Here is a 27784-nt window from a genome sequence, read left to right on the forward strand (position 1 = left end):
AGATCCTTGTGTAGACAGAACTGATGGGTACCATCTATGCACAAGTGGAAGGCATCAGCAGCCTTGGAGGGAGTGGAACTGAAGGTTTGCAGAAGCACAATAGAAGAAACTCTTGTATGGAGATTGGGAAACTGCCCCCTGATGCCTGAGCATCCTCAGATTCAGGCTGACTGTCGGGGAAGTGAGGAAAGCCTGGGGTGGAATGGCATGCTTTGGAAGATGACATGGCTGACTTGCAGACACATAACATTTTATTCCATATCCCCAAATTTCCCTAAATGCTAATAACCGTGTTATATTTGAGTTTTCATGCAACGTAAATGACACTCCCAGAAAAGTACGGTGCTTGTTTAGTGCTCACTTCCATGCTTTCCAGGAAAGGAAAGGAAAGAAAAACAGTTTGCAGCATTGCTAACCCTGGAGTAAAGTGACAAAATTTGGGACAATATACCAGCAGACAGTCCCTTACTGCTGTTTTCATGGAGTAAGCATGGGGGAACAGAAGCACACATCTGCAGAGAGGGTGGGAGAGTAGGGGTCTTGTCCAGTGATGTTCATTTTTTGGTCATGCCACGGCCACTATTGCACATGAAATTTAGCACAAGAAGCTGCTACAGGCAATTCCCCTTTTACGTGCATTCAAGGCACGCATGACCACGTACATGTGCATCGCTGCAAACACGGAAGCGGCACCAAAAGGGGCGAAAACAGCCCTCAAAGGGTGCAAAACGGCATGAAAACAGCGTCTAGCAATCTCACGAGCCTTTGCAAGTGCAGTCCCAGGAACCCTTGCAACGAACTTTGAGGCCTGTGGAGAGTTGGATTTTGAACAAGGAGGTTTGGAGGGAGCAATTGAATTATTGTTTTTTGTTTTTTAAAAAAGTTTTTTCAAGGATTTCCAGAGGTTTAGAGGTACTTCGGAAAGTAACCCCCCATGTAAACGGCGAGTTGCCTGTACCAGGTGTTTGCAGGCTTTTCCAAAGGTGTTCCCAACATACGTGATTTCACTTAAACATGCGGTGCCTCAGAATGTGACCCCCGCGTAAACAGGGAGCTGCCTATATATTGGTCGAAAAAGAAAAAGAAAGCCACAGTTCCGTAACAGGACAGGCACTGCCGTGTGAAAGGAACATTGGAAAACAGGACAGGAGCATTGGCATTATAATCAGGAAAACTAACACAATGTTCACCATGTTACAATGCACCCTTGGGGGAGCAGTCCGTGCTGTAAAAATCCATCGCAAATCCCACTCATCCCCACATCACAAAGAGAAGGGGCAAACTTCAGTAGCAACAGCCCCCAATGATCTTGGGCAAAAGTTCTGCCTCATTCTTGCTTACCAAGATTCCTCGTAACTGACTTAAATAAACATCATTAGTAGTAGAAAATGTGTAGAAGATAGAGAAATAATATGGTGTATTCATTTTTATTTTTAGGTTTGATGTTACTGCACAAACATGTTATTAGTATTTTTTTCTTTTAGGATGTAGCAAGGGTGGCACTGTAGTTTAAACCACAGAGCCTAGGGCTTGCCGATCAGAAGGTCGGCGGTTCGAATCCCCGCGATGGGGTGAGCTCACTGCTCACCTAGCAGTTCGAAAGCACGTCAAAGTGCAAGTAGATAAATAGGTACCGCTCCGGCGGGAAGGTAAACGGCGTTTCCATGCGCTGCTCTGGTTCGCCAGAAGCGGCTTAGTCATGCTGGCCACATGACCCGGAAGCTGTACGCCGGCTCCCTTGGCCAATAAAGCGAAATGAGCGCCGCAACCCCAGAGTCGGCCACGACTGGACCTAATGGTCAGGGGTCCCTTTACCCTTTACCTTTAAGGTGGGCGAAAGGAGAAACAAACCAGAAGCGGAAGTTGGGGGAAGCCTAGGAGGGGAGGGAGGAAGGAATGTATAATAAATGTTATGGATATGAGATGTATGTAATGAATGAAAAAGAAAATTGAATTTTTTTTTTTTTAAAAAAGATTCATCGTAACTGACAGTTCCTTGTGAGTTTCATTGCAGAGTTGTTGTCCCTCACATAGAGTTTTCTGAACTGGAGCCATGCAAACTTTTCCCTCCCTCCCTCTCTCCCTGCCCCCGCCACCACACTATATGTTCAGTTATTGAACTGCAACTAATCACATTATTCCTCCCTGCCCCCCCTGAAAAAAACCCTCATAAAAATCCGTGCCAGCAATTTACTTCTGACTTGCCAGCTCCTCACAGCTTGCTGTTAATGTGTTACAATATATGAGCGTTGTGTGCCAGGAGCTATTATTTGGAGCTGGCGTGAGTGTGGTGACACACAGGATAAGAGGCACGCTCAACCTGCAAGGTGACGGAGGGAAGAATTTCCCAGTTACCAAGGCTTTGTTGAACTTGTGGGAAGCGTAGGCGTAGCCCCTGTTTCTGAAAGCTCCAGCATATGTTTGTCAGAAATGCTGAAGGTTTTTTTTTTTTGCAGAGTGAGTAGGTGCAGGGGTGCTTTCAAAACAATGGCTCCCTGAGATTACAAAAAACCACAAACCTTTCCCCGATATTTGTGCATGTTCTTGTATCTTAGTTCTCCCGCCCCGTTGTTATTCCTGTTTCGTATAATTGTAGCGATGCTCGTGGTTGAATAAGCGCCAGGCATATTATTCTGCTACCTTTTCGTCTTCTGAGATTCTGGCAGGTATTTCCCAGACAAGGCCTAGTCTCAGGCACTAGGATCTTGGGCTTTCGTTTGAATAAGAGCCGAAATTTCTCGGGGACCCGAATTCTGCACCCATGTAAGATGTGCATCCGCTTTCTAGGAAGATGTAATGTAGAAAATGATCCTTCCCATTCCAATTCTTTAACATTGTTTTCTAACAATGAATATAGGTTGCAAAGCTAACACTGAGGGAAATGATTTGTACAGTGGACGCTCGGGTTGCGAACGTAATCCATGCAGGAAACACGTTCACAACCTGCAGTGTTCGCAACCTGCAGCGCCACGTCTGTGCACACGCAGGTTGTGATTTGGTGCTTCTGCACATAGCACAATTTAGTGCTTCTGCGCATGCGCAAGCGCCAAAACCTGGAAGTAACTCGTTCTGGTACTTCTGGGTTCAGCGCAGTGCACAACACGAAACATCTGTAACCCGAGGTATGACTGTACAGTGGTACCTCGGGTTAAGTACTTAATTCATTCCAGAGGTGCGTTCTTAACCTGAAACTGTTCTTAACCTGAAGCACCACTTTAGCTAATGGGGTCTCCTGCTGCCGCCGCACCGCTAGAGCACAACTTCTATTCTCATCCTGAAGCAAAGTTCTTAACCCGAGGTAATATTTCTGGGTTAGCGGAGTCTGTAACCTGAAGGATATGTAACCTGAAGCGTATGTAACCCGAGGTACCACTGTACTAAACTGGTGTGTGATCAAAATTGTTATGGGGATAGCTTTTGATAGTTGACTGTGGCTTCCTCTCATACTTTGTAGTTTTGCTAAGTTTACCTAGTTCATATTTAGGGAGAGGGGTAAATGTGCCTGTTGGCTTGTTATGGCATCCCTAGAGGTTGTACAAGGCACATGGCTGTCCTTGAAAGTGCCCCCCCCCAATAAAGTGACTTCATTGTTCTTTGATTTTCCCTCCCTTGGAGTCGATTTCACTGGGCACAATTTGTGAAGGCACAGAAACTGGATGGTGGCATATCACATGTTTTCACATACTGGATAGCATTGGTGCTAAGCTGAATTTTCATAACTTCATGTTTTCAGTGCAGAAAGGGGAAGATTTGGCACTCCTGAAACATTCTCCCCAAAACCCCCAGAAACTTGTCTTACACCAGACATAGGCAAATTCAGCCCTCCAGATGTTTTGGGACTACAACTCCCATCCTCCCTAGCTAACAGGACCAGTGGTCAGGGATGATGGGAGATGTAGTCCCAAAACATCTGGAGGCCAAAGTTTGCCTATGCCTGTCTTATACAATCATTGTTGTTTTTTCTTTTCACTGCCGATCTTGGCACTTCCTTTGACACATTTCTCCCCCCTAAAAAGAATTATTCCCCCCCCCTACATGATCCAGCCTTTCAGGTATCAGCATTTTGACTTTGCAGTGCTGTGTAGCCAGTCAGATTTGGCTATGCTGCAATATAATGAAGCCAAGCCAGAGCGAGGGCTCTGTTTCACGAGACCCTCAAATGACTGCCAAAACTGGGAGGGTGCATTTTGAAGGTGGGGAAAACAATTTCACAGCACGCATACCCCTTGTTTCAGAACTCAGCCCTGTATTTGCGCAGGGGAGATGGATAGAGGGATCCGAGACTACTCTTTTCAGCCGCTGCTACATATATTTTGAAACATTTAATTTTATTGAAAGGAATCTTATAAAATATAAATAGCAGGTGCAGGGTGGGGGGAATCTACGATTTAAAGATACTGATAGCTGAGATTGCAACCTGTTTTAGACCCCAAGATGCCTCTCCTTTCATAAAAGAATCAGCAGCACTTAAAAAACCGACTGCATAAGCAGTGAAACCATTTTTGGCCAAATGAAACCAGGTTCTGTGCTTGCTTGCTCTATTCTTCTTCTTTTCCTAAACTGGAAGAGAAGGTGGATGAATAATAGGACCCTAGTGTGTTCTGGTCTATACAGTTTTGTGGACTCGCTAAGTAATTTGTCATGTTTCATTTCATCTCTCTGAAAGTTTAATGCCTTTAGCGTGCCAGAGTGCTCCTGCCATTCCCACCGGCTCTCCTAGCACATGAAGCCCTGGGTTGGGCTGGGAATGTCAGGAAGTTTAAGCTGTGCTACGCTTTGTGATAAAGGGATTTGTGCACCCTCCGCGATTCCATCTGCGTGGAATTTCACTTCGACTTCACTATGTGGCTCCTTTCAAATAAAGCAGGCTTCATTGGTCCCATGCAGAAAAATGTTCAAGCAGCAATCCCTACCCAGCAGTCCCTTGATGGCACAGAAGCTACCCAGGTGAAGCTCATCCCCCAAATAATGTCTTTGACGATAAGTGTGCTCTACTGGAGGCGTTGGAACACAGAGAGACCTCTGGATCTGTCCAAATGCATGCCAAAAACACAAGCAATAAAGTCAGCTCAGAGTGCACATTTTCCCTCGTGCAGAATTTATATTTTGGTGCATGGTATGATGAGATCTACTTTTCGCCTTGTCGCTGAGCTCATCTGCGCTACTAGTTTGATTTACTGATGGCGGCATCCTCCCAACGCCAGACTAAATTAGGCCACATTGAAATCGATGGAACAAGTTAGCCGTGACATAACTTAAATCCCACTCATTAAATAAGAGCATAACCAAATTTAGAGAGAGCAATCTCCTAAATATAAGAAGCTGGTGTAAATCACCTATGCTAAACTCTATTCAGTGTAGACTACTTTCAGTTGAGCTGGCCTAAATCTGGAAGAGACATAGAAAGACTTCAAAATAAGAAGGGTCTGGAAACTTCTGTTTCAGTGTATCTGAAGAAGTGTGCATGCACACGAAAGCTCATACCAAGAACTGACTTAGTTGGTCTTTAAGGTGCTACTGGAAGGAATTTGTTTTGTTTCAAAATAAGAGTTTGATTTGTGCCACCCGTTTTGCCAGTGCTGGGTTGCCAGGTTGTGTGATTGAGCCGAACTGAGTTGTGTTCCAATATTATTGCCCCAGCCCAGTCCTGCTACTCTCCCAGAACACCCATTTTTCTACTGGTCTTGACTCAGCTGGGTGAGCCCAGTTGAGCTAGTTATGCTGGCATATTGCAGAATTGGCCAGCTGAGCTGCTGATCTGATGGATCCTAACTTGCTTGTCCCAGCAGATTTTGGGTTTGTATTGCTCCAAATTTGACCCAGATTATTCTTTCTTGGAGAGTCCTGGCTCATTATTTCCCACATGTGATGAGAGTGACTATATTGCATGCACCAATCTGGGTCAAGGCACCAATCTGCTTCATTTTGACTGTGAGGTGACCCACTGCCTCAAGGAAAGATGCTGTAGCTCAGGGATATCATTATCATTATCATTATCATTATCATTTAGTTATATCCCGCCCATCTGACTGGGTTGCCCCACCTACTCTGGGTGGCTTCCAGCATATATAAAAACATAACAAAACATTAAACCCTAAAAGGATTCCCTAAACAGGGCTGCCTTCAGGTGTCTTTTAAAAGTAGGATAGTTGCTAATTTCCTTGACATCTGATGGGAGGGTGTTCCACAGGATGGGCATCACTACCGAGAAGGCCCTCTGCCCAATTCCCTGTAGCTTCACTTCTCGCAGTGAGGGAACCACCAGAAGGCCCTTCGTGCTGGACCTCAATGTCTGGGCTGAACAATGGGGTTGGAGACGCTCCTTCAGGTCTACTGGGCCGAGGCCATTTAGGGCTTTAAAGGTCAGCACCTATATGTTTTGGCCAGCATCCAGTGTTCAAAACTCCCATTGTTTCTGAGCTCTGTGCCTAAGACTGCAGAGTAGAATGAATGGAGGACTTTTTTCTGCCTCCCCACTTCAAGCTACATTCTGAAGACTGGAGAAGAGACCCTCTTAAGAATATTAGAGGGGTGAGCGGGGAAAAGACTAGACCAGGAGTCAGCAAACTTTTTCAGCAGGGGGCCGGTCAACTGTCCCTCAGACCTTGTGGGGGGGGGGGCAGACTATATTTTTTGAGGGGAAATTCCTATGCCCCATAAATAAACCAGAGATGCATTTTAAATAAAAGAACACATTCTACTCATGTAAAAACACACTGATTCCAGGACTGTCCGCGGGCTGGATTTAGAAGGCAATTGGGATGGATCCAGCTCCCGGGCCTTAATTTGCCCACCCATGGACTAGACCATGTGAAAAATTCATTCATTTTCAGCTTGGTGTTCTTGTTATAAGAAAAAAAACGCCGCCTAGACATTCCGTTGTTGCGCCCATAACCTAGGCTTAAGATGCTATTTAGCTCCTAGCTTTCCTATTTCAGTTTCTAACAGAGCCTGCATCTATTACAATCCCTGACCTTTGGCCGGATGGAGCTGATGGAAGCTATAGCCCCAGGACCTGGAGGACAGCAAGTTGGGGAAGGCTTCCTAGAAATACAGTTTCCAGATGTCCTTTTTGGAAGCCAAACTAAGCAAGGCTGGAACGGGCTTCAGTTTGCGGTCTAGACATTCCTTTGATATCAGGCAGCACCAGCTCCTACTTCTTGTAAAGAAAAGTTAACCTGCACTTTCATAAAACGGGGATGGGGAACCCATGGCTCTCCATGTGTTGCTAGGCTACCAACTTCTATCATCCCTAGCAGGCATGACCAATGGGCAGGGATGATGGGAGTTGTGGTCTACCAACGTTTGGACAGGCTACCCAGCCCTGATGCAAAACATTGACTGTTGCTTCTCCAGACCAATGCATTGGTGCAAATGATGGATTTTCCCTCCCCTCTAATTTAAGATAAAAAGGGACGCGGGTGGCGCTGTGGGTTAAACCACAGAGCCTAGGACTTGCCGATCAGAAGGTCGGCGGTTCGAATCCCTGCGACGGGGTGAGCTCCTGTTGCTCAGTCCCTGCTCCTGCCAACCTAGCAGTTCAAAAGCACGTCAAAGTGCAAGTAGATAAATAGGCACTGCTCCGGTGGGAAGGTAAATGGTGTTTCTGTGCACTGCTCTGGTTCGCCAGAAGTGGCTTAGTCATGCTGGCCACATGACCCGGAAGCTGTACGCCGGCTCCCTCAGCCAATAAAGCGAGATGAGCACCGCAACCCCAGAGTCGGCCACGACTGGACCTAATGGTCAGGGGTCCTTTACCTTTACCTTTAATTTAAGATAGCACACACTTGTTACAGATATGGATGTCCCCGCGTGCCAACTCAGGCCGATGCTTGCGGTTCGTCTCCATTGCACCCCGACTCTCGAGTGCTGACGGTGGAGGTCTCGCTGAACGGTCTGTGCTGTTTAATGAGTCAGACATGATGCTGGAAATAAAAGTGTGAGCCCGAGCGATGGAGGGGGGTGATGTCATCCCTAGCAACAGATGGCCAAGTGCCTCTCAAACACCCCCACCCCCCACTTGCCTAGCATTGCTCAAGTGTCAGTGTTTGCAAATCTGTATGCGACAATAAGGGTACCACTGGGTTGACCGCTGCTTTTATCTGCGCCCTTTTGTGCTGGCTCAGCAATTTCTCCATGGAAACGCCGTTTGCTGAATTGCTTGTTTGCTTTCATCGCCCCGTTCTTCTCTCTTGGCTCAGCTCAACTCTTTGGTCCCAGCATAACGTATAAAAGTGGTCACAAGCAAATATTGCCCTCTTTTTGAGGTCTGCCACGCACAAAGCACCTTTTAGAAAGAGAGAGAATTCTTTTTCATTCATTCATTTTATTTTATTTTATTTTATTACAAAAGGGGAGCTGAGTGTTGACCGGGCTTCCCTCCCCTGCGTCAAAGCCAGTTGAAATGGATGTTGCTTTGCATAGAGACTTTGGAAAGCGCAGCCGAGTTGTGTCAGGTCACCCTCTCATTCTTGTTGCAAAACATCAGCTGCTTTGAAATGTCTCGGTTAATTCCGTCAAATAAAGGTGGAAAGAGAACTGGGTTTGGGGGGGGGGGTTGGGGGGCAGGCGTACAAAAGCTGGTCCGGCCAAATACTCTGCTAGCTGAAAGAAAGCAGATGTGAGCGGGCGTATCAATGCACATACGTCCATCATAGTACATGGCAGGCCTCAAATTGTGTGGCACCATGGAACAATATTTGCATTTCTGGAAGCAAGAAAAGTATATACAGTTTGTCCACAGTTTGGCTTATTTTTCTCATATATGCAGTGCTTTTTATCTGGGGGGGACGCAGGGGTTACACATATCCCTAAACATTTTGTGAATCTAGATTTGGCCTCATTGAGGGGCCGTACAGTGGTACCTCGGGTTACATACACTTCAGAAATAGTACCACTAACCCAGAAATAGTACCTCGGGTTAAGAACTTTGCTTCAGGATGAGAACAGAAATTGTGTTCTGGCGGCGCGGCGGCAGCAGGAGCCCCATTAGCTAAAGTGGTGCTTCATGTTAAGAACAATTTCAGGTTAAGAACGGACCTCCAGAACGAATTAAGTACTTAACCCGAGGTACCACTGTATTTCAATATGAGTAGGTAAATGAGAGAGAGAGAGTGTGTGTGTGTGTGTGTGTGTGTGTGTGTGTGTGTATGTATATATATATATATATATATATATATATATATATATATATATGCATGCCTTGGTATGAGTGAGAGTTCTATTCTCAATTCCAGCCTCCTTGCTTCTTTTGATATGTTTACATATTACTTGCATTTTCAGTATCTTGTATTTTTCCAATGTGCTCATCATTATTATTATTTAATTACAATCCAGACAGCGCCTCTTCGGTGTGCCAGTCAACCAGCCATACCTTCCTTCAGGATATCCATTTCCATTGTTTTTCCTACAAGACATAGGAACACAGGGAGCTGCCTTGTACTGTATTAGACCATTGGCCCATCTAGCTCCATAATGTCAATTCTGACTGGCAGCGGCTCTGCAGGGTTTCAGGAAAAGGGTGTCTCCTAACGCTACCTGGAGATGCTGAGCATTGAACATGGGACCTTCTGTATGCTAATCTTATCTTCCCCCTGAACAGTCTTCATTCCCCTGGGTCCTTTTCCCACCCTGATTGGGAGTGGGGGGCGCCCAGCTGTTACTTTAAAGAAGCCGATTTAATGCACTAAATACCAGATCAGTTTTGCACTTAGTTAAGCCAAAGGGGGAATAGCTGAATGAGACCACTCTTCTCTTAATTAGGCTTAACTGGTTTGAGATTCTAGCCGCCAGTAACCTGGTGAGCAGCATAGCAAGCAGAATAAAATGGTTAGATTTTGGTCGCCCTTGTTTTCAAGTAAACAAGAAGGAAAATATAGCACCTGGCCAAGCGTGGCTTGTCTTCCGTACCCGTTGGCTTAATGCAGGTGGGACATCATTCTTGCTTCGGTGCTTTCGAGAGAGAGAGGCCCCCAGGCAGGGCTCACATTGCTATAATTTCATTCCTTGTTAAGAGATTGGAGCACGATAGCTGGAAACTACAAGGGAAGGCTGCAGAAATAGAAAGTGGGATCAATTTGACCGCTATGCAAAAGCCATTCTTTACTAGGACAAGAAAGCATGCTGCCTAGATCTTTTCAGCTCCTTCCTGGCATTCAGGGCAGCCATTCTGTGCAGAAACCGCCTCCAGGAGATAGAGACTGTGCTGCCTATTGACATGCAAATGAAACCCTTTTGAGTGTGCCACTTTCCTTGGGATTCGCTGCATATCTAATCCAGGTAGATGTTACTTAGCCTAGTTACCAACTGGGGGTGTATATTCTGCATCCTGGCTGTGCCGCCTAGGGGCCTTGAGGGCACTTAGATCAGTTCCCCAAACTGCAGGCGTGCTGCCATCCTAACAAAAACAACCCCAACAGCGGTTGTAGGGATTGCAAGTGCTGTTGCTGCTAGCTGGTCTAAGCCAAGCCAGTGTCGCTTATCTCTGGATCCTCCTTGGTCCTTCAGTGCAGCTGCTCATCCACACTACTCATTTCCTGCTTGCTCCCAGGAAAACCCGCTCTTTACCTCTGAATCGAAGCGAACAGTCAGTTGGGTCTTCCACACATTCTCTCTGATTTTAGAGCTAAAGCACAGGCTTTCCCAGAAAAAGCGATGGGACAAACAAGAAACCTCTCAGACCCATGCTTTTGACAGACAAACAAAGTGTGCATGAGCCCGCATGAAACAAGCAGGAAGACGCACTCTGGTTGTTATGTACTGAGTTGAATAAGATCCAAAATGCAGCAGTCTGATTGGTCCTAGAACAATAGGATTCAGAATGCAGCAGTCTGATTGGCCCTAGAACAATAGGATCCAGAATGCAGCAGTCTGATTGGTCCACAGGACCCACCCAATCCAGCTCCAGGTGGAAGTGAATCCGCAACCTGATTGGCCTACAGGAGAACCCCGGAATTAGCCAATCACATGGGGCCTATTGTGTAAATCAGTGTTTCCCAACCTTGGGCCTCCAGCTGTTTTTGGACTACAATTCCCATCATCCCTTGCTACTGGTCTTGCTAGTCAGGGATGATGGGAGTTGTAGTTCAAAAACAGCTGGAGGCCCAAGGTTGGGAAACACTGGTGTAAATAATGTATATAAAGCAGACATTCTGGGGGAACTTCCATTCCTCCTCACCACTATGAGCTGAATAAAGAGCATGAAATCCACTCTTGACTCCGAATATATTTCACTGGTTTTCTTCCTCGTTGGGCTCAGGACAGCAATCAGAGTGGAGGCAGGGCAGGGGTGGGCAGTGATGGCAATGGAAGGCAATGGGTCTTGAGTCCGAGTGTCTTCAAATCCCAGGACACCTTTTGTAAAGGCTGTTCTCCAGTTGGAGCACTTACAGGCAAGTGTTTCCCACTTGTCGGTGTTTATACTACATTTTTTAAGATTTGCCTTGAGACAGTCTTTAAACCTCTTTTGTTGACCACCAGCATTACGCTTTCCATTTTTAAGTTCAGAATAGAGTAGTTGCTTTGGAAGACGATGATCAGGCATCCACACAACATGACCAGTCCAATGAAGTTGATGTTGAAGAATCATTGCTTCAACACTGGTGATCTGTGCTTCTTCCAGTACACTGGCATTAGTTCGCCTGAATTGCCATGCGGGACTAGACCCTCCCTATATCTTGATCTTGTTTCTGGCTCTGGTTATCTCTGAGCACTCAGGTCATTAAGGTCAACATGAAGGTCTATTTAAACCCTCTCTACTTATAGAGGAGTACCTGCCACTATACATGGAGACACCACCACCCATATTTCATTGATAATGGCCAATATCTGTTGATGAGCCCATGCTCTAGCACTTTGCCCAGCCTTTCCAGAGCTGTTGAAGGGCCAGCCTATCCACTTACACAGCTGACAATCCTCTTCAGGGCAGGAGTAGGAAGCAAAACTGCTGATCTCTCCTTTCTGCTTATTGCATGGCTCATTAAAGGCAAGCTTCTTCAGCTGATGCCATAGAGCCTTGATAGCGCTGCTGCGTGTGGTGACTTTGGGGCTGTGAGCTGTAATCTTGCCTCAGGTGGACTTTGCCATTTCTTCTTCTCAGCTCTTAAAGCTCTCCCACATAAAACGGATAGCTTCGGTCACATTTAACATGCCCACCTATCTCTATAAAAATCGTTAACATCCACTCTCCCAGTGTCCTGTGGGGGAACACTCAAGGATTTTATTCACCCTACATCCCTAAGTGAAATAGCCTGATTCTCACTTCCCGAACTAATAATGAGGATCAGATAAAAATTGACCACTAAACCATGCTACGTCGCAGCTGAATGGAGTATTTGTTTTGTTTTCACAATTACGCCTTGCGTCTCCTTTACGGCTGGGTGATATATTGATGTATCATCAAAAACCTGTTTGACATCCATATTGTGATATTGGAATCTTAGTTTTAGACTTGGTGATATATTGCGAATCATTGTGTGTGTGTGTGTGTGTGTGTGTGTGTTCGTTCTCTGCAAAAATCACAATGCAGGAAAAACCATGAAGCCAGCAAACGCCTCTGCATAGCTCCATCCTTATTTCAGACATCGTGACATATCAGTATGATGTCAGTATTTTCATTCTCTCCTGTTGCTAGATGTGTGATTGTTACATCACATATCTGTGTTTACATTCCATGCTTGGAAAGTGTGGGAAACGGAAGCCGGTCCTTTGTATACTCACTCTCTCTCTCTCTCTCTCGGAGAAGATGTGAGAGGGATGCCATGATTGCTTTGTCCTGTATATTTTACTTAATAAACTCATATGCCACACCTCACAACCACTCTGCTGTTTGAATGTGCACATGTCCTCGGATATGCGTCGCTGCTGCGCACCAGGACTGAAGAGTTACAGAACGTCCTGTGCTGCACTCAAGAAGGAAGACGCCTGGAGAGGTTTCTCAATTTGGGGGCTGTGCATCGTCCCCCCCCCCGGGGGGGGGGTTCCCAACATATATCACCATGTTGGGCTGGTGATGTACAGTGGTACCTTGGGTTAAGTACTTAATTCGTTCTGGTGGTCCGTTCTTAACCTGAAACTGTTCTTAACCTGAAGCACCACTTTAGCTAATGGGGCCTCCTGCTGCCGCTGCGCCGCTGGAGAACGATTTCTGTTCTCTTCTTGAAGCAGAGTTCTTAACCCGAGGTACTATTTCTGGGTTAGCGGAGTCTGTAACCTGAAGTGTATGTAACCTGAAGCGCATGTAACCCAAAGTACCACTGTATTGTGATGTTGAAAACCAGGTATCACCCCATCCTAATCTCTTTGTGGTACTGTGGATATTTATCATGCTTCCCCCCCTCTCTTTTTTACCAGTAGAGAGATGGGCTTCATTCCTGCTGGCAAAACAGAGGGGAGGCATTCCTGATTAATACCCCCCCCACACACACACATATACAGTGTTCCCAGTGCAATTCCCCACACAATTCCAGAAGGTTTTAGGAGACTGCAAGGGGAACTGGTAAAAACCATACCCCCTCGAAATGTCCCCGTGGGCATCATTTGCTGTTGGGCAGCTTTCCCGAGGGCTGCATGCCAGCAGAGGGCATGGCAGAAGCGATCGTGGGAGTCACTGCTAATTTGGCCATCTAATCAGGGTTTGGATTTGCTCGTTAGCAACCCAGTGGGTCAAGGAGTAGAGCATAATCAGTGACAAAAGGTCACAGGCTCGAGATCGCAACTGAAGCTAATCAATCGGCTTGTTAATGGGCAATTGCTTCGTTCGAAGTATATTATTATCTTCATATGGAAGGCGATGATATTCTGAACCAGGAGTCAGACTGCAAGATAAAGCCATGTAGAGTAGCATCATAGTGCTTAGAAAATAATGTAAAATAGGAGTTGCATGAGATTGTAATTGCATCGACAAAGCCATCAGTCGACGTAACCAAGGATTTGACCTCCTCCTAATCACCTCCACCCCATCTAGTTGTCCAACAGCTCCATAGCATATCCTAATTTCCCAGTTTCCTAGCATACTTGACATTTTGGGATAAAGTTCATAGTTACTCAGCTGTTGCTAGGAGGGTGGGAACAAGTAAAAAAGTGTTATTTAAGAGAAACCAGGTAAGGGAAAAAGAAATAACAGGCAAAGAGAGTAAAATGGACTAGGACCAGGGAGACCAGGGTTCAAATCACAACTCAGCCGTGAAGCTCACTGGGTGATCTTGGGACTGTGCATGAGGTGGGAGAGGAAACATAGGATATAAGGTTGCTCTGCTGCTGCCGTATTAATCCAGTTTCGGAGGAAGCCTATGCAGTTGATAGATACCCTCCCACACGCAAAAGGGCATTGATTAGATGCATCAGGATGTGAATAGCTGGCATAGAGGAACTATCTTCACAGCATCAGCCCTGTATCCATTTCTGGGTGCTGAAAACACATGTAGACAAACATCGATTCTGCCAATCTAACTAATATGTAGTTAGTTAGGGAGCTCATGCAGGATGGCGTCTCTATACATAATACAAAACAGCAGCTGTCATTGCAGTCCATGCCGTGGAAGTTCTACCACAGAGTCCTAGGTGTCAGCATCTGAATTTGTAGCAGATCTTGACTGGGGGCCTGAGGAATGTCATGTGTGGGTTCAGCTTTTGCATCGTTGCCTTGCTTTGTCCCCAAATGGGAACTGCCAGGAGGCCAGCCGAAGCATCAAAGAAGCTTCTAATTGCAACGAGTCAGAATGAATACAGGTCTTTATAGGGCCTGATCCGTATAAAAGTGATTGGGTGGCTGGTCTGATCTCGTAGGAGGACTCTACACCAGCTGGAGACCACTTCTGCTCAAACACTTCCCAACTGGAGAGGTACCGGTCCTGAAAGTACCATAGAAAACCTAGTCTGGGCACAAATGAGATGAAGAACTTGTGGTGCTCCAGATGTTGGTTTACGACTCCCATCATCCCTGACTGTTGGCCATGCTGGCTGGGGCTGATGGGAGTTAGAGCCTGACAACACTGGGAGGACTGCAAGTTCTGGTATACACAATGGACTAGTTTGGATGATCATATCTCAGTTTATAAAGCTGAGATATACACAAGACTTTTGCTCATGTATGGAATCCCATCACTCCTCCCTTTGCACAAACCACAATTATACCAGGAGGCCTCTAATAAACTACAGTTTCCAATTTTGTCCATACCAGGGAACTGTGCTCACTGACCTTTTACAAGGCAAGGATATCAAGTCAACTTCAAACAATTGTTCTTTCAGAAAACCTGGCTTCCAGATTTAAGAACTATTTGTTTCCCAGTTCGGATGAAATGGGAGACTTCCTCTATTAATCATGGCAAAGGCAGGAGAAAAGCAAGGGGCTGGACCTGTAGACCAAAGGGTTCAGTATGATAATCCAAATGCAGCACATGCAGATGTGGATCTCTGGGTCAGGACACATGTCCACCCTAAATAAATAATTGGTTCCAAATCACATTGGTTCCAAAACTGACAGCTTAAGTAAGATACTCCCAACTCACTCCAGAGAATTGGAGCAACTGTCTCTAATGAATGGGGGCAAGTGAGCAATCAGTTGTTCCCTTAAACAAATCCTCTTCAATCAGCCATATCCCCCTTCACTCCCTGGTAGCTAAAAGGTTTCAAACTGTCCTCATTTGCAGACAAATGAAAACAAAGATGGATATAAAACAAAATTGTGTCCCTTTTTGTCTGCCTCTTCAGACAAAATTCAGTGTCTCCTAAACAGCTAATTGTTAATATGGAGCCTCGGCGCAGATTTTAACAACTGTGTAGCTCTCTCAATTCCAATGAAAATTACGGTATTCTGGTCTGCTTGTAATTAGCATGTAATTAGTACTTCCAGCAGTAGCTATAAATACTTACCTAACTGCTGGCTAGCTTGGTACTCAGCGCACATGATCATTATACAATTTCCTTCAATTTTTCCATGCATAAATGCCAGGGGAAACTGAGTAAAACTTGGGAAGCCCACGGGTATAATTTATGTTAATTGGTTTGGCCCCTTAGCAGAAAGCAAGCTCGTGCCATGTTAATGGGGGTGGCAGTGGCACTTGGAGAGGCAAGGGGGTAGGCAAACAAACCATCCACCAGTTGGGTACTCTGCACTTCAAGTGAATTGCAATCCCATTGTGTTGCTTGAGTCTAAATCTGCATTAATGTGGGAGAGGAGGCTCAGTTTCTAGCCTATTCCTTTCCTAAAACACAAGCTCAGGTCACAGCGTGGCAACGTCTTGGCAATCTGCTCTATTAAATGCAGGGGAGGGGGATGCATATTCATTCCTCCTAACAGGGAACATCTGCAGTTGGTGCTTTAGAATCGAGATGCTCTCTTTGCCGCTTCTTAAAAATAGAGTATTTTATGAAAGAATTACAGCTGGGGAAATTGAAAGCACCCATCTTTCCCCATTTGCCAGTTGTAAATAAAAGGACAACTTTTTTAGTTGTGCAAAGACGCAGACCACCCAATTGCTAGAAAAATATCTGGCATCTTCCTGTTGGGAATATCAGGTTGTAAGTGTGTGTGTGTGTGTGTGTGTGTGTGTGTGTGTGTGTGTGTTTGCGTTCTTGCACTGCTATGCTTCTTCCAGGTGCCATTTTCTTCTTCTTCATTCCATAATCACATCAGGCACCATGACAAATAGGATTAAATACTACAGAAAATGCCCTTTTCTGCAGCAGCTCCCATCTATTAAAATTCCCTCTCCAGAGAGGCACAGCAGGTGCCAACTTCGTCATCCTTTCAGCACCAGACAAATAGGTTTGCATTTCCCTGGGCAATGTCTGGTAGTGGGACATTTCAGGTGTGACCCAAAAGGAAGCACAGAATCATCCTCGGCATCAATAGCCTGAATAATCCTGATGACTATGCAGTTGTTTGTTGTGTTAGAAAGCATATGTAATGTCAAAACATGATATGTGTTAGGAATGTTTGTTGAGGCATATACATTTGTTTTCTGCTCATGCTCTAGCAGAGAACTTCATATTGGTGCCCCCAAACCATCTGCCCTTCTGAACGTCGGTGGTGCATTTCAAAAAGTTGGCCACCCAAAGGCTGCGAGATAGCAGTTTCAAACTTCATGTTTATAAAATCTGATGAGAGCTGAGGTTCATATCGTTTGAACAGTATTGCATTGAAATTACACCGTGCTGGGGAAGTCCTGCAAGCTTACATCTGCCATGAACTTACATGTGGTCTCGGACAAACCACTCTGTCAGTCTTAGCCTCCCGTCTCTACTATGGGACTCACAGCGCTGATCTGTGTTGCTAAGGTTTTGTCAGGAGTATGTGGAATGCTTTGAATACAGCAGTGATGGCAGTGGCAAGATGATGAGGACAGTGATAATATGGTATTGACAGTGATGATGCTCAAATACTTTCCACACTGCCACAGATACTTTCCACACCTCCCATCTCAAAACCCTTACGATCAATCAATCATCATGATAATAATAATAATAATAATTGCGCGTTAATTCTGAGCAAGGAGATACTGCTTTCTACTCATTGTGGAAGCTACCTCCTGCTTCCAGTTTGACAAGAACAGGATCTAACACCTGCAGAAGGACCATACGCAGACCAAGACACCATCTCCTATCCTGAGGTGCCACAAATCTTCTGCCTGTGTGGTTGACCTAAACCAGCCAACTTTGGGTCCCTGGATGTTGTAGGACTACAAGCCCCCTTCCCAATTATCCCAGACCACTGGCTAGTGTGACTGATGGAGCTGGGGTTGGTGTGGCCTTACAACATCTTGGTATGCCGTGTTGGAGAAGGCTGCCCTAAATGGTGAGCCCCAGCTTTCTCTTCCATAGCCCAGCTCCACCAAGGCAGAGCTACTCTCCCTTTTTTCCTCAGCCACTGTTACATTTCTAGCTCATTATGAGCTTAGCATAAATAGGCCTTCTGCTAGATACAGTGCATCTGGGATATGCAATTATATAGTGATGTTTGATTTATACACTATCTTAATATATTCATTGAAAGGCACTTTGTTGCATTAGAAAAATAAAGGGTTGGTGCCGTTTCACTTTTAGTGTTCTTTGGGGAGGAACAAAATATATCTTTAGCCTTTGCTGCCAGCTCGGCTGTTACAGGGTGTGCGCTGCAAAATTTGTAAATAAGATAATTTATGTTCAATTCAAATCTCAAAAGGTACATAAAACATCGACTGGAACAGACCAAACCCAAATCAGCCCAGATAAGAGCTTGCCCACAGTCCAATCATAGTAACTAACCTCGGGCTATAACTTGGAATGCAGAAATTCCACAGTCTGTGGTCCTGTCTGCGCTATAAACTTTTATTGCTTTTTATGTCACGTTAACTGTCACGGCTTTCCCCTAAGAATCCTGGGAATTATAGTTTGGAGAGGATGCGGATAATTCTTCGTTAGAAATAGCAACTGTTCCCTCTCTCTGAACCACAGTTTTCAGGATGGGGTGTGTGTGAAAAGGGAATGACTGACACAGTTTAATTCTATGATGTGATTGTGCCTTCTGTAACATTGTAAGGTAATGCCTGTAACTTTGTCTTGTGGTTATTTTTTTAAAACGTTTCTTGAGACAATTTGTTTTGTGCAAATTCTTACATCAAGGGTTCCCAAATTGTGGTCTGTGGACCACCAGTGGTCTGTGAGCTCAGGTGGTCCATGGCATAGCTGTGGATTTGTGGTTAAAGATGGCAAGACATCCATTGCATAAAGTATTTTTATTGCTTCCTCTTTTTCTTATACAGTATTCTATTTTACTGTATTACACTTTGAGTTATTATGAACTCAAATTGTAATACAATAAAATGCAGTACCTAAGAAATAAGAGAATCAATAAAAAACCCAATTAAAAATCATACATCACATTATGATTACTGTAACAGGCAGAAAAAGTGGTATGCCGCTAAAACATACCGGTCTCTGTGTTGTGTAGCAGTATAATGAGGAGCCACTCTGGAAGTGGTGGGTATTTTTAAAAGATATTTCCTCTATCTTATATTTGGTATAATGAAATATATTAAGAAAATAAAGCCGTTCACTAAGACCCTTAGCAACCCAGCATATGTCTACTCAGAAGTAAATTGCACTGAGTTCAATGGGATTTACTCCCAAGTGTGTGTAGAATGTATTGGCCCACAGAGGAGCCTTTTATTTCCTCTTGAAAGTCATTGTAGCAATGTTAGTGTCATGCCAACTCTGGCAGCTTTGACCAACAGCGCATGGAATTGCCCCCCCCCCCAGTGGAGGACCCCAGGGCCAAAGGCTGGAGTGTCTAGCCAGAGCCTCAAAACTTCTGCTTGCAGTGGGGGGACTTTGGACTCTCAAATTTCAGTGGTGCCTTGTGTGACGCTAAACCTCAGTCCCCTCGTGCTCAGTTCTACAGCATTAGCGTGGCGCCCCTTGCAACACAGCACTTAGTGTGGCTGAACCAGTTGTGCTACCCCAAAGCTGCCTCTGCTGTCTGACCTATTGTTATGCTTTCAGCTTTATGAGTGGGGTCACCCTACTCAAGTGCTACCCCAGTGTTCTATGTCCTCCACGCAGTGGGGGAGAGCTAGGACAAGCATGTTTGTTCCACCCCGCATTGCTAACTCCATCACCCTCTGCGAGTTGGAAGGATAGCTTCCGAAAAGGGGAGCCTGCTCTGCGTGATTTAGAACTCTGGAAAAGTAAGTCCTATAGCAGTCTGCAAACAATAATCAATATTTCCCAAGGGGCACTGTGTTTCCTTTGCATTTAAATGAAGGGGCTGGAATTACATGGTGACAAGATCAAACCTATCCATTCTGAAGGAAATCAGCCCTGAGTGCTCACTGGAAGGACAGATCCTGAAGCTGAGGCTTCAATACTTTGGCCACCTCATGAGAAGAGAAGACTCCCTGGAAAAGACCCTGATGTTGGGAAAGATGGAGGGCACAAGGAGAAGGGGACGGCAGAGGACGAGATGGTTGGACAGTGTTCTCGAAGCTACCAGCATGAGTTTGACCAAACTGCGGAAGGCAGTGGAAGACAGGAGTGCCTGGCGTGCTCTGGTCCATGGGGTCACAAAGAGTCAGACACGACTAAACAACAACAATGTAATAATTTACAGAATACAGTAGTACCTCTAGTTGCGGACACAGTCCGTTCCGGGGTGCCATTTGCACCCCAAAAAGTCCGCAACTAGAGCGGCGCTTCTGCGCAGGTGCGGAGCATGATGAAGCGCTTCTGCACAGGTGCAAAACGTGCAGAATGCTTATACACTTCCGGGTTTACCACGTTCGCAACCCGAAAATCCGCAACATGAAGTGAACACAACAAGACATATGACTGTAGTTAATTACGTAAATTATGTAAGTTACACACCGTTTTGCCTTTGGAGACAGTGAGGGTGTATCTTGGGAAAAAGATGAACTGCAGCAGAAAGGAGACGGTGGTGCCTGCGACAGATATTGGGCAGAACAGAAAGCAATGCTTTCTTACACCCCTGACCATTAACTCGGCACCTGAGCTTGCACGGTGACTTTAAAATAAAGCCAGCACTATTATTTCATGAGGGGGAAATGTGTGGAAGAAATAAGTGTAATGTCGAGAAACTAGTTTAGCAGTTTAACTAGTAAACAAAGCCCCTGGAATGCGGGAGCATTTACTGCTGTTAACATGAGCTTTATCTCTCTTTTAGCTTATCTTATAAGTAAAGGGCATTTCACTCTCGTCTAGTAATCAAAAAGGGGAATAATGCTTCAGATTTTAAAATAATCATACATTTGTCTTCAGGATTATCTGCCTCCCATTTCATATTTAACAAATTCCCATCCCCCCCCCCCGCCAGATCAGCACACACTCACTTTCAAATTAGAGGCTTACATCAGTAATTATATAAAATGATATGTTTATTTACACCCAAAGTCACATTTAACTTATTTTCCGGGGTATTTTATTATTTTCTCTTTCTTTTTTTTCTAAGCACCCCTGTTTCATCATGCCAATCTGTGATTTACTAAGCTAGCTAGACAAACATGCTGTTAGTGTTCAAAAGACATTTTATTCATACTGGGTAATAAAATTGCCCCTTATTATTCTGATGCCTTCCATAATGCCTGCTATCAGGAAGACTAGAGACGCTTGCATGTGGCGCTGGCTCAGAAAACCCCTCTGATGTATTGTATTAGCCTATGCAAGAGCTCGTTTCAGTTGCGATAATGAGCCTTTCTTAACTAAGAATGGATGAGATATGCAATTTATCAAGGTTTTTATGGGGGGAGGGTGAAAATGCAACTCAGAAATAAACAAACTTACGCCTTGATTTTTGATTGAGTTATCAGTTGGAGTGTACAGAATCATAATTGGTTCTACCAAGGAGGATGTTGAAGACCATCTTCTAAGAGCATGGTGCTGATAACGCCAAGGTTGCCGGTTCAATCCCCATAAGGGACAGCTTCATATTCCTGCACTGCAGGGATCGGACTAGGTGATCCACAAGGTCCCTTCCAACTCTATGATTCCATGCTTCTATGAACTCAACCCTTATTAAAGAGTTGGGGAATACTCTACATGGGGGAATTTAGCAAGAGGGCCAAAGGTAACTTGACTATTCTTCGTCTACAATGTTCAGTCTTATGCATGCAAATGAATTGCTCATTGGTTGTAGCATGAAGCAACAACTTTGAATCAGCCATCGCTGATTAAAAGCAGCTTTTCCGTTCCCCAACATACCTAGTGCTTTTCAGTGGAAGCAGTCCTCATAGGTAGGGAAGCTCAGATCAGTCTATATCTGTGCCATCCATCAATCTGTTTGATCCCATTTCTGCATTAATGTGCAGTTTCTTAAAAAAAAAATCAGTGTGGAAATTTGTATTAAAATGCCTGTTTTATTCCAATGAACACATTCCTCAGTGTATTTTATCCTAAGCACTATCCAAGTAGCATGTTCATGAAATGCACAAGGACCCTTTTTCTGTATGCTAAAGTGGTCTTCATTGGAAGTTTGGGTCCGGATGGTTCTAGTGATCCATCTGGAGACCTGTTCTTTTTCCATGTTACTGAAAATAATTCTGATCTTTCTTACAGGTCTCATAACCACGACTTCAAGAAAACTGGATCGTGAACAGCAGGCAGAACATTTTCTGGAGGTAAGATGAGATAGAGAATGTGTTCTAAAATGGGGGTGCAGACCAGGTTTGCAGGATCTGCTTGTCCTGCAGGATCTAACCTCATGATTCTAAATGAATTTGCCCGGTGCTATCACACTCCTTTGTCTTCTTTCCCCTCATTCCTTTCCTTGTGCCGTCTGATTCCCTTGGTTACTTCTGATTTTGTGACATGTTACCATTTCCTGTTACATCCAACTTGGAGAAACTATTGTTTGCACATAAACCATGATGGCGGACCGATTGAATTGGGTTTGCAACCCTGGTTTGAAGGCAGACTATGGTTTGTACAAACCATAGTTTGTCCAGTTTGGATGTAAATGGCAAAATATGGAGACAGCAATGGTGGGGAGGAGAAGAAGAAGAAGAAGAAGAAGAAGAGGAGGAGGAAGAGGAGGAAGAAGTAGAAGTAGTAGTAGCAGTTTGGATTTGATATCCTGCTTAACAGTCTCCTTTCTCTTCCTCCCCCACAACAAACACTCTGTGAGGTGAGTGAGGCTGAGAGACTTCAGAGAAGTGTGACTAGCCCAAGGTCACTCAGCAGCTGCATGTGGAGAAGCGGGGAAGCGAACCCGGTTCACCAGATTACAAGTCCACTGCTCTTAACCACTACACCACACTGGATTGTTTACAAGGAATGCAGGGAGCTTCTCAGCCTAGTGCTTTGTATTCCATCAAAACCAACCCACTTAGTAATCATATACATCTGCCCCATTTGGGCTTGAAGGCAACATCTTTATTTATCAGTGTTGAGGAAAAGCGGCCAAATGAAATTAAATTGCCGCAGAAGCATGTCTACTAATGAGAGGTTTTCAGGCCTGATATGTGTTTTATTGGTCTGTAGGCCTTGAGCATATAACTGGAGCACAGCAGACGGAATACTTGCTGAGAATACCCCTTCAAATAAAACGAAAAAGGCATCTATTTTTAATTGGGGAAGGAGTTGCAGGGCAGCTAATTTATTACACTTAGGCTTTAGTCGTCTGTTCCGGATTGATTCACATGCGGCTAATGAGGAATCTGTTACCTGGTATTTCAGAATAATAGGTTGGAGATGAATACAAAATCCCACTGTTGCAGGCTGTTTGAAGATGGAATAGTCAAGGGGGATGATTTAGCACACTACTGCTCCAGGATTTTCGGGACTAGTAGAAGCCAAATTGTGGACTGGCAGGTGCAAAGATTAGAGGTCCAGATTGGCCGCCACCTCTCCCCCCAAAATGATTAGAATGCATTAAAATTTGCCCATTTCACGGCATGTTTCTCAATAACAAAAATCAGACAGGCTGTTGACAGTTTGGCACTAGGTTGTCTGAAGAGGAAGAGCTCGGTTTTACGACACTTGTGAAGCGTTTTGTGAAATGTTTGGCTCCTAATGTGGTTAATTAACCTCCTGGGGGAACCTTTAATTGCCAGTATAACCATGGCCTCCCCATAGCACCACTTTTGCCTTCCGGAATTATTTTATACTCTTCCTCCCATTAAGAGTCTGATTGGCATAAAAAGAGAATAAAATTGGCTCCCCGTGAAAAGATATCTGACTGGAGATTGACCTAAAAGCTTCCGTTTTCTCGCTTGCATGGTATGTGCATGCCTAGGAGGGGCGGAGGGAGGCGTTGATGGGGCCCCAGGAGTATGGAGGTCTTTTATTTGATTCATGAAATAAGCCTGCCCTTATTTCCTCTAGATTTGACTGTGACATAATACCCTTAAAGGTCTTTCTTTAGCCTATTCAGAACAAATCAGTGTGAAGCTTGAATTGGAATGAAAGAGTTGGAACTACATAGACAAAGGAGAAGACACTGAATTTGTAGGGCGTTCTGCTGCCGCAGCATACTGAGATGAACTTTCCTTGGTGAACTTTCCGTACATTTATTTATTTGTGGCTTACCGGTGGGTGTTGATGGATTCAGATATTGGTTTAAAATCTTACACATCTGCTGTGGTCTGGGACAGTAGTCCCATGTCAAACAAACCTTAGCAGTATCACCAAACAAGGAGATTTTCAAGGCTCCAGGGATGTCATAGCAATGTAGAGTTGGAAGGGACCCTGAGGTCTAACCATCTTAACTAAATCTTAACTAAAGCATCCATGACTTGTGACCATTTACCATCTGATTTAAAACCTCCAAGGAAGAAGAGTCCACCATCTTCCGGGGGAGTCCGTCCTACTTTTTTATGATCTTTGGGTGAGATTTCAATTTTCTTGGGCTTCCTCTGAACAGAGACATCCAGCAAAGTATGTTATGCCCAGCAGAGCTCTTCCACCTGATAAGGTGACTCGCCTGAGCTCTTCCACAAGTTCAGTACCATAACATAAAATCGATACAGAGAGGTTTTAAGAAAGGTACATTTTCCCAATATCACCTTTGCCTAGCCTACTTCAAGCAAAATTCTAGATTGCTAGCTTCAAGGCTCTTTCGTGGGTCTCAAAATGCTTGTAAAAAGCAATCTCATTATAGTCCCAGGTTGTTGTTGGTGATGATGTTTTTAAGGCTTCAGAGACTGGTGATTAGAAGCCCAGTGACACTCCCAAGACATGGCAGAAAAAGAAACTGTGGCTGTGGAGGTTGAGTAACCAGACTATTGGAAGCTTCTTAGCCCAGCCAACCACATGAGCCGAGACTTGCATTTAACACCCCCTCAGAAAACAGGGTCTGGCCCTCTGTGTTGCTCTGTTCCCGAAGCCCCTTTAATAAAAAAATCCAATCAGTGATCCTCTTATTTAAATTGCCGATCTGAACACTTTTATTCTGTTCTGATAGGTACTGATTGGTACTCCGTGGGCCGCACTTACAAATCCCCCACCCATCCCGCTTCATCCCGAACTTGCAAATAAAATAGATCAAGCTTAAAAGGGACGGAGATTACATGAGCATTACATTACTTTATAACCTCCAGCAACCCCAAATGCAGTTCCTCTGATTACTCGCCAGGAAAAAAAAAATGCCTTAAATGGATGGAAGATTGGGATGGTGGGTTTAAAAAGAAGAAGAAGAAAAACATTCGGTGTAGTAAAAGAAATGACATTTAGGTGGTTATCTTCTTGTGAAACAGATAAATGAAAATAAATACCTCCTACAAAGCGAGGTGTGATTGCGGTTTTCAGGAAACCTGTATTTACTTCTTTGCAGCGCTGTGCAATCTGAGCAATTCTGTCTGAGTCTCTCTCCCTCCCTCCTTCTTGTCTCTTTTCTTCTTCTCTCGGCTGCCGCTCTTTTTCTTTTGCTCAGTCAGGTATCTGAGGGAGCGCAAAAGAGATTAATATCTTATCCCTCCTGCTCAGAGAAAGACCCCATCATCTTTTCTTATGCTGTCATTACTTCATAACAAGATGTGAGAATAAAAAATAATAAAAAGTGGGAACGACATTCCCATGCTACCTGCTTCGTTTTTGCTGTCGTTGTTTAAAAGGCGCACTGAATATTTGAGAACATTTCTGTACATGCCACAAGAACTCTTCAGACTACAGTGGTACCTCTGGTTGTGAACAGGATCCGTTCCGGAGGCCCGTTCACAACCTGAAAAGAAGGCAACCCGCGTCTGCGATTCGCCGCTTCTGCACATGCACATGATGTCATTTTGCGCATCCGCGCATGCGCAAGCGGCAAAACCCGGAAGTAACCCTTTCTGGTACATCTGGGTCGCCGCAGGACACAACCCGAATATGTGCAAACTGAAGCAAACGTAACAGGAGGTATGACTGTACTAAACATTGGGCCTGCCATCACAACTTTTAATCCTATAGACTCACTGCGCTCGCAAGGACTTGTGCGGATGCAATCAATAATAATATATTCATAATTGAAGGAGCAACGTGGTTTAATGCAGTATTTCATACTGTTGGGTTTTGTACTGCACTTATTTATCTTACATGTGAATGGCCTATGGCCCAAGCGTTAATAAACCACATCTACATAATTAAAGGTGCCTCAAACATACAGTACAAATATTTATTGGGGAAGCTGGCCATGGGGGTACAAAATGTCGCATTTGGTTGCTTTTAGTGAGTGATGGCCAGAACTGCAAGTTATAAGAACTGCAGGGCTGGCACCAAAATGGCAGCCTTTTATTTCGTTCCATCCTCTGAATTTTTGTAACAGAGTAAAACAAGCTTTATGTCTTTAATGCCACTATGCTGTTCCTTTCCTTGCCTCTTTCTGCAAGATTAGCTCTTGCTTAGGTATCAAGACACGAGGTGAGTTTCACTACATATCGTGGACGGGACGGGTCAGGGTTCCAGACAAGGCCGCTGTTTTCATGGCAGCTGCATGTTGTTGTTTTTCTGTAGTGCATATACATCAATCAGCCCAGACCTCTGTAGCAACATGGCTGTAAGCATTTTGCAAATCAGCCCTTTGCCGGGGGCTTCCTTTCCCTCCCGTCTCTTTGCTGCGTGTTCGTATACTGAAATTAGTTGTCTGATTCTGTTCAGGTAGCAAACGGAGTGACAGCTGTCTGACGCGCATGCTGAAAGTGAATCATTTTCAGATATGAATATACAAGCGTCTCCTCTCTTTTTACCACCAGTTTCCTTTGAGGTGGAGAGAATATAAATTACGGCTGCTCTGCTCTGCCAGTGTACATGTGCAGTTTGATGGAAGTGAAATGTTTAATCCAGTTACAGCTCATTGACTTGCACATTGATGCTCTAAAACGGGGAAAGGGAAAGAGATCCAAACCTTTGTGCTCAGCTCCAATACTGAGCAGCTTTGGAATGAGCTCTAGCGCACGTGAGGTCATTTGTGCCTTCCTGGGCAGCCGGCTAGCACTAGATCTGTGTTGAATCCTGCCCCCTGCCCCCAATTTTTGGGTAATCTCATCCCCATGAGAAATATTCTGGAGTTTTTTTTCCCTGCCTCTTTCTCACAGTGCTTGAGAAATCATATATTTTCATTTTAGATGTGTTGGCACTTAATGGACATAAAAAGTGGGCGAGGGGTGCCATCTTTGCTATCTCTTGCTAGTCTGTGGGGTTTCCAGCCCACAGTCACACCCCCCCCCAAAAAAAACCCGCACTGATATCCTTGGCTCAGCTTTCCTTTCCTAGGAAGGCTGCGGAGCACAGACCAGTGGAAAGATGATTTGCAGAATGAAAGGAATGGCTGCTCGGCCAGTGCAAAAAGCAAAACAACAACAACAACCGACATTCCACCCATGGAATATTTCACCGAAATCTTCCACCATTTGATAATCTCAGAATGCAATTTCTTTTCTCATTACCTGACCTAGAATAGTCAAAGTCGGGGATATTTAATGGGAGAGGAAAAAATGGCAAAGCTCTTATCTAGTTCTGCTGTGACAGTTTTTGTGTCTAGTAAGTTGAGATTTTTATAGAACCTCATGCCTTAAGAGCTCTCTCTTTAGCAAGGGAGAGCTTTAGTTGATAATAGGAGACAGATTTCGCTTTACGGAGCTCCATCTGGACACCACAAATGTGTTTCTTGAGCAATTTTGTCCTTTACAGACACACATGTGAACTTTATTAACAGCAAGTGTTTTCATATTGTGAAACAGGCATATTGTGAAACAGGCAATTTGTTCCCACCAATTTATTAGTGGATTTAGTTGTCTTAAAGAACTTTCCTCTTCATATATACCCCTGTATGCTTTAAGGCCTTCAGAGAAGACTTTGCCCCCCTCCCCAATCCATTTCAATG

General features: G+C 44.6%; 1 protein-coding gene across 1 annotated transcript in view; it reads left to right on the top strand.

Moving 5' to 3' along the window:
* The window catches only part of FAT3 (FAT atypical cadherin 3), a 450350-nt gene that overhangs the window by 270635 nt on the left and 151931 nt on the right, over positions 1-27784 (top strand). The window contains 1 exon segment of the mRNA XM_081860894.1: positions 22045-22106. Within this exon segment, the coding sequence (XP_081717020.1) occupies positions 22045-22106 (62 nt within the window).

This window comes from Podarcis erhardii (genome assembly GCF_964252035.2).
Source record: "Podarcis erhardii genome assembly, chromosome: 4".
NCBI classification, from domain to species: Eukaryota; Metazoa; Chordata; class Lepidosauria; order Squamata; family Lacertidae; genus Podarcis; species Podarcis erhardii.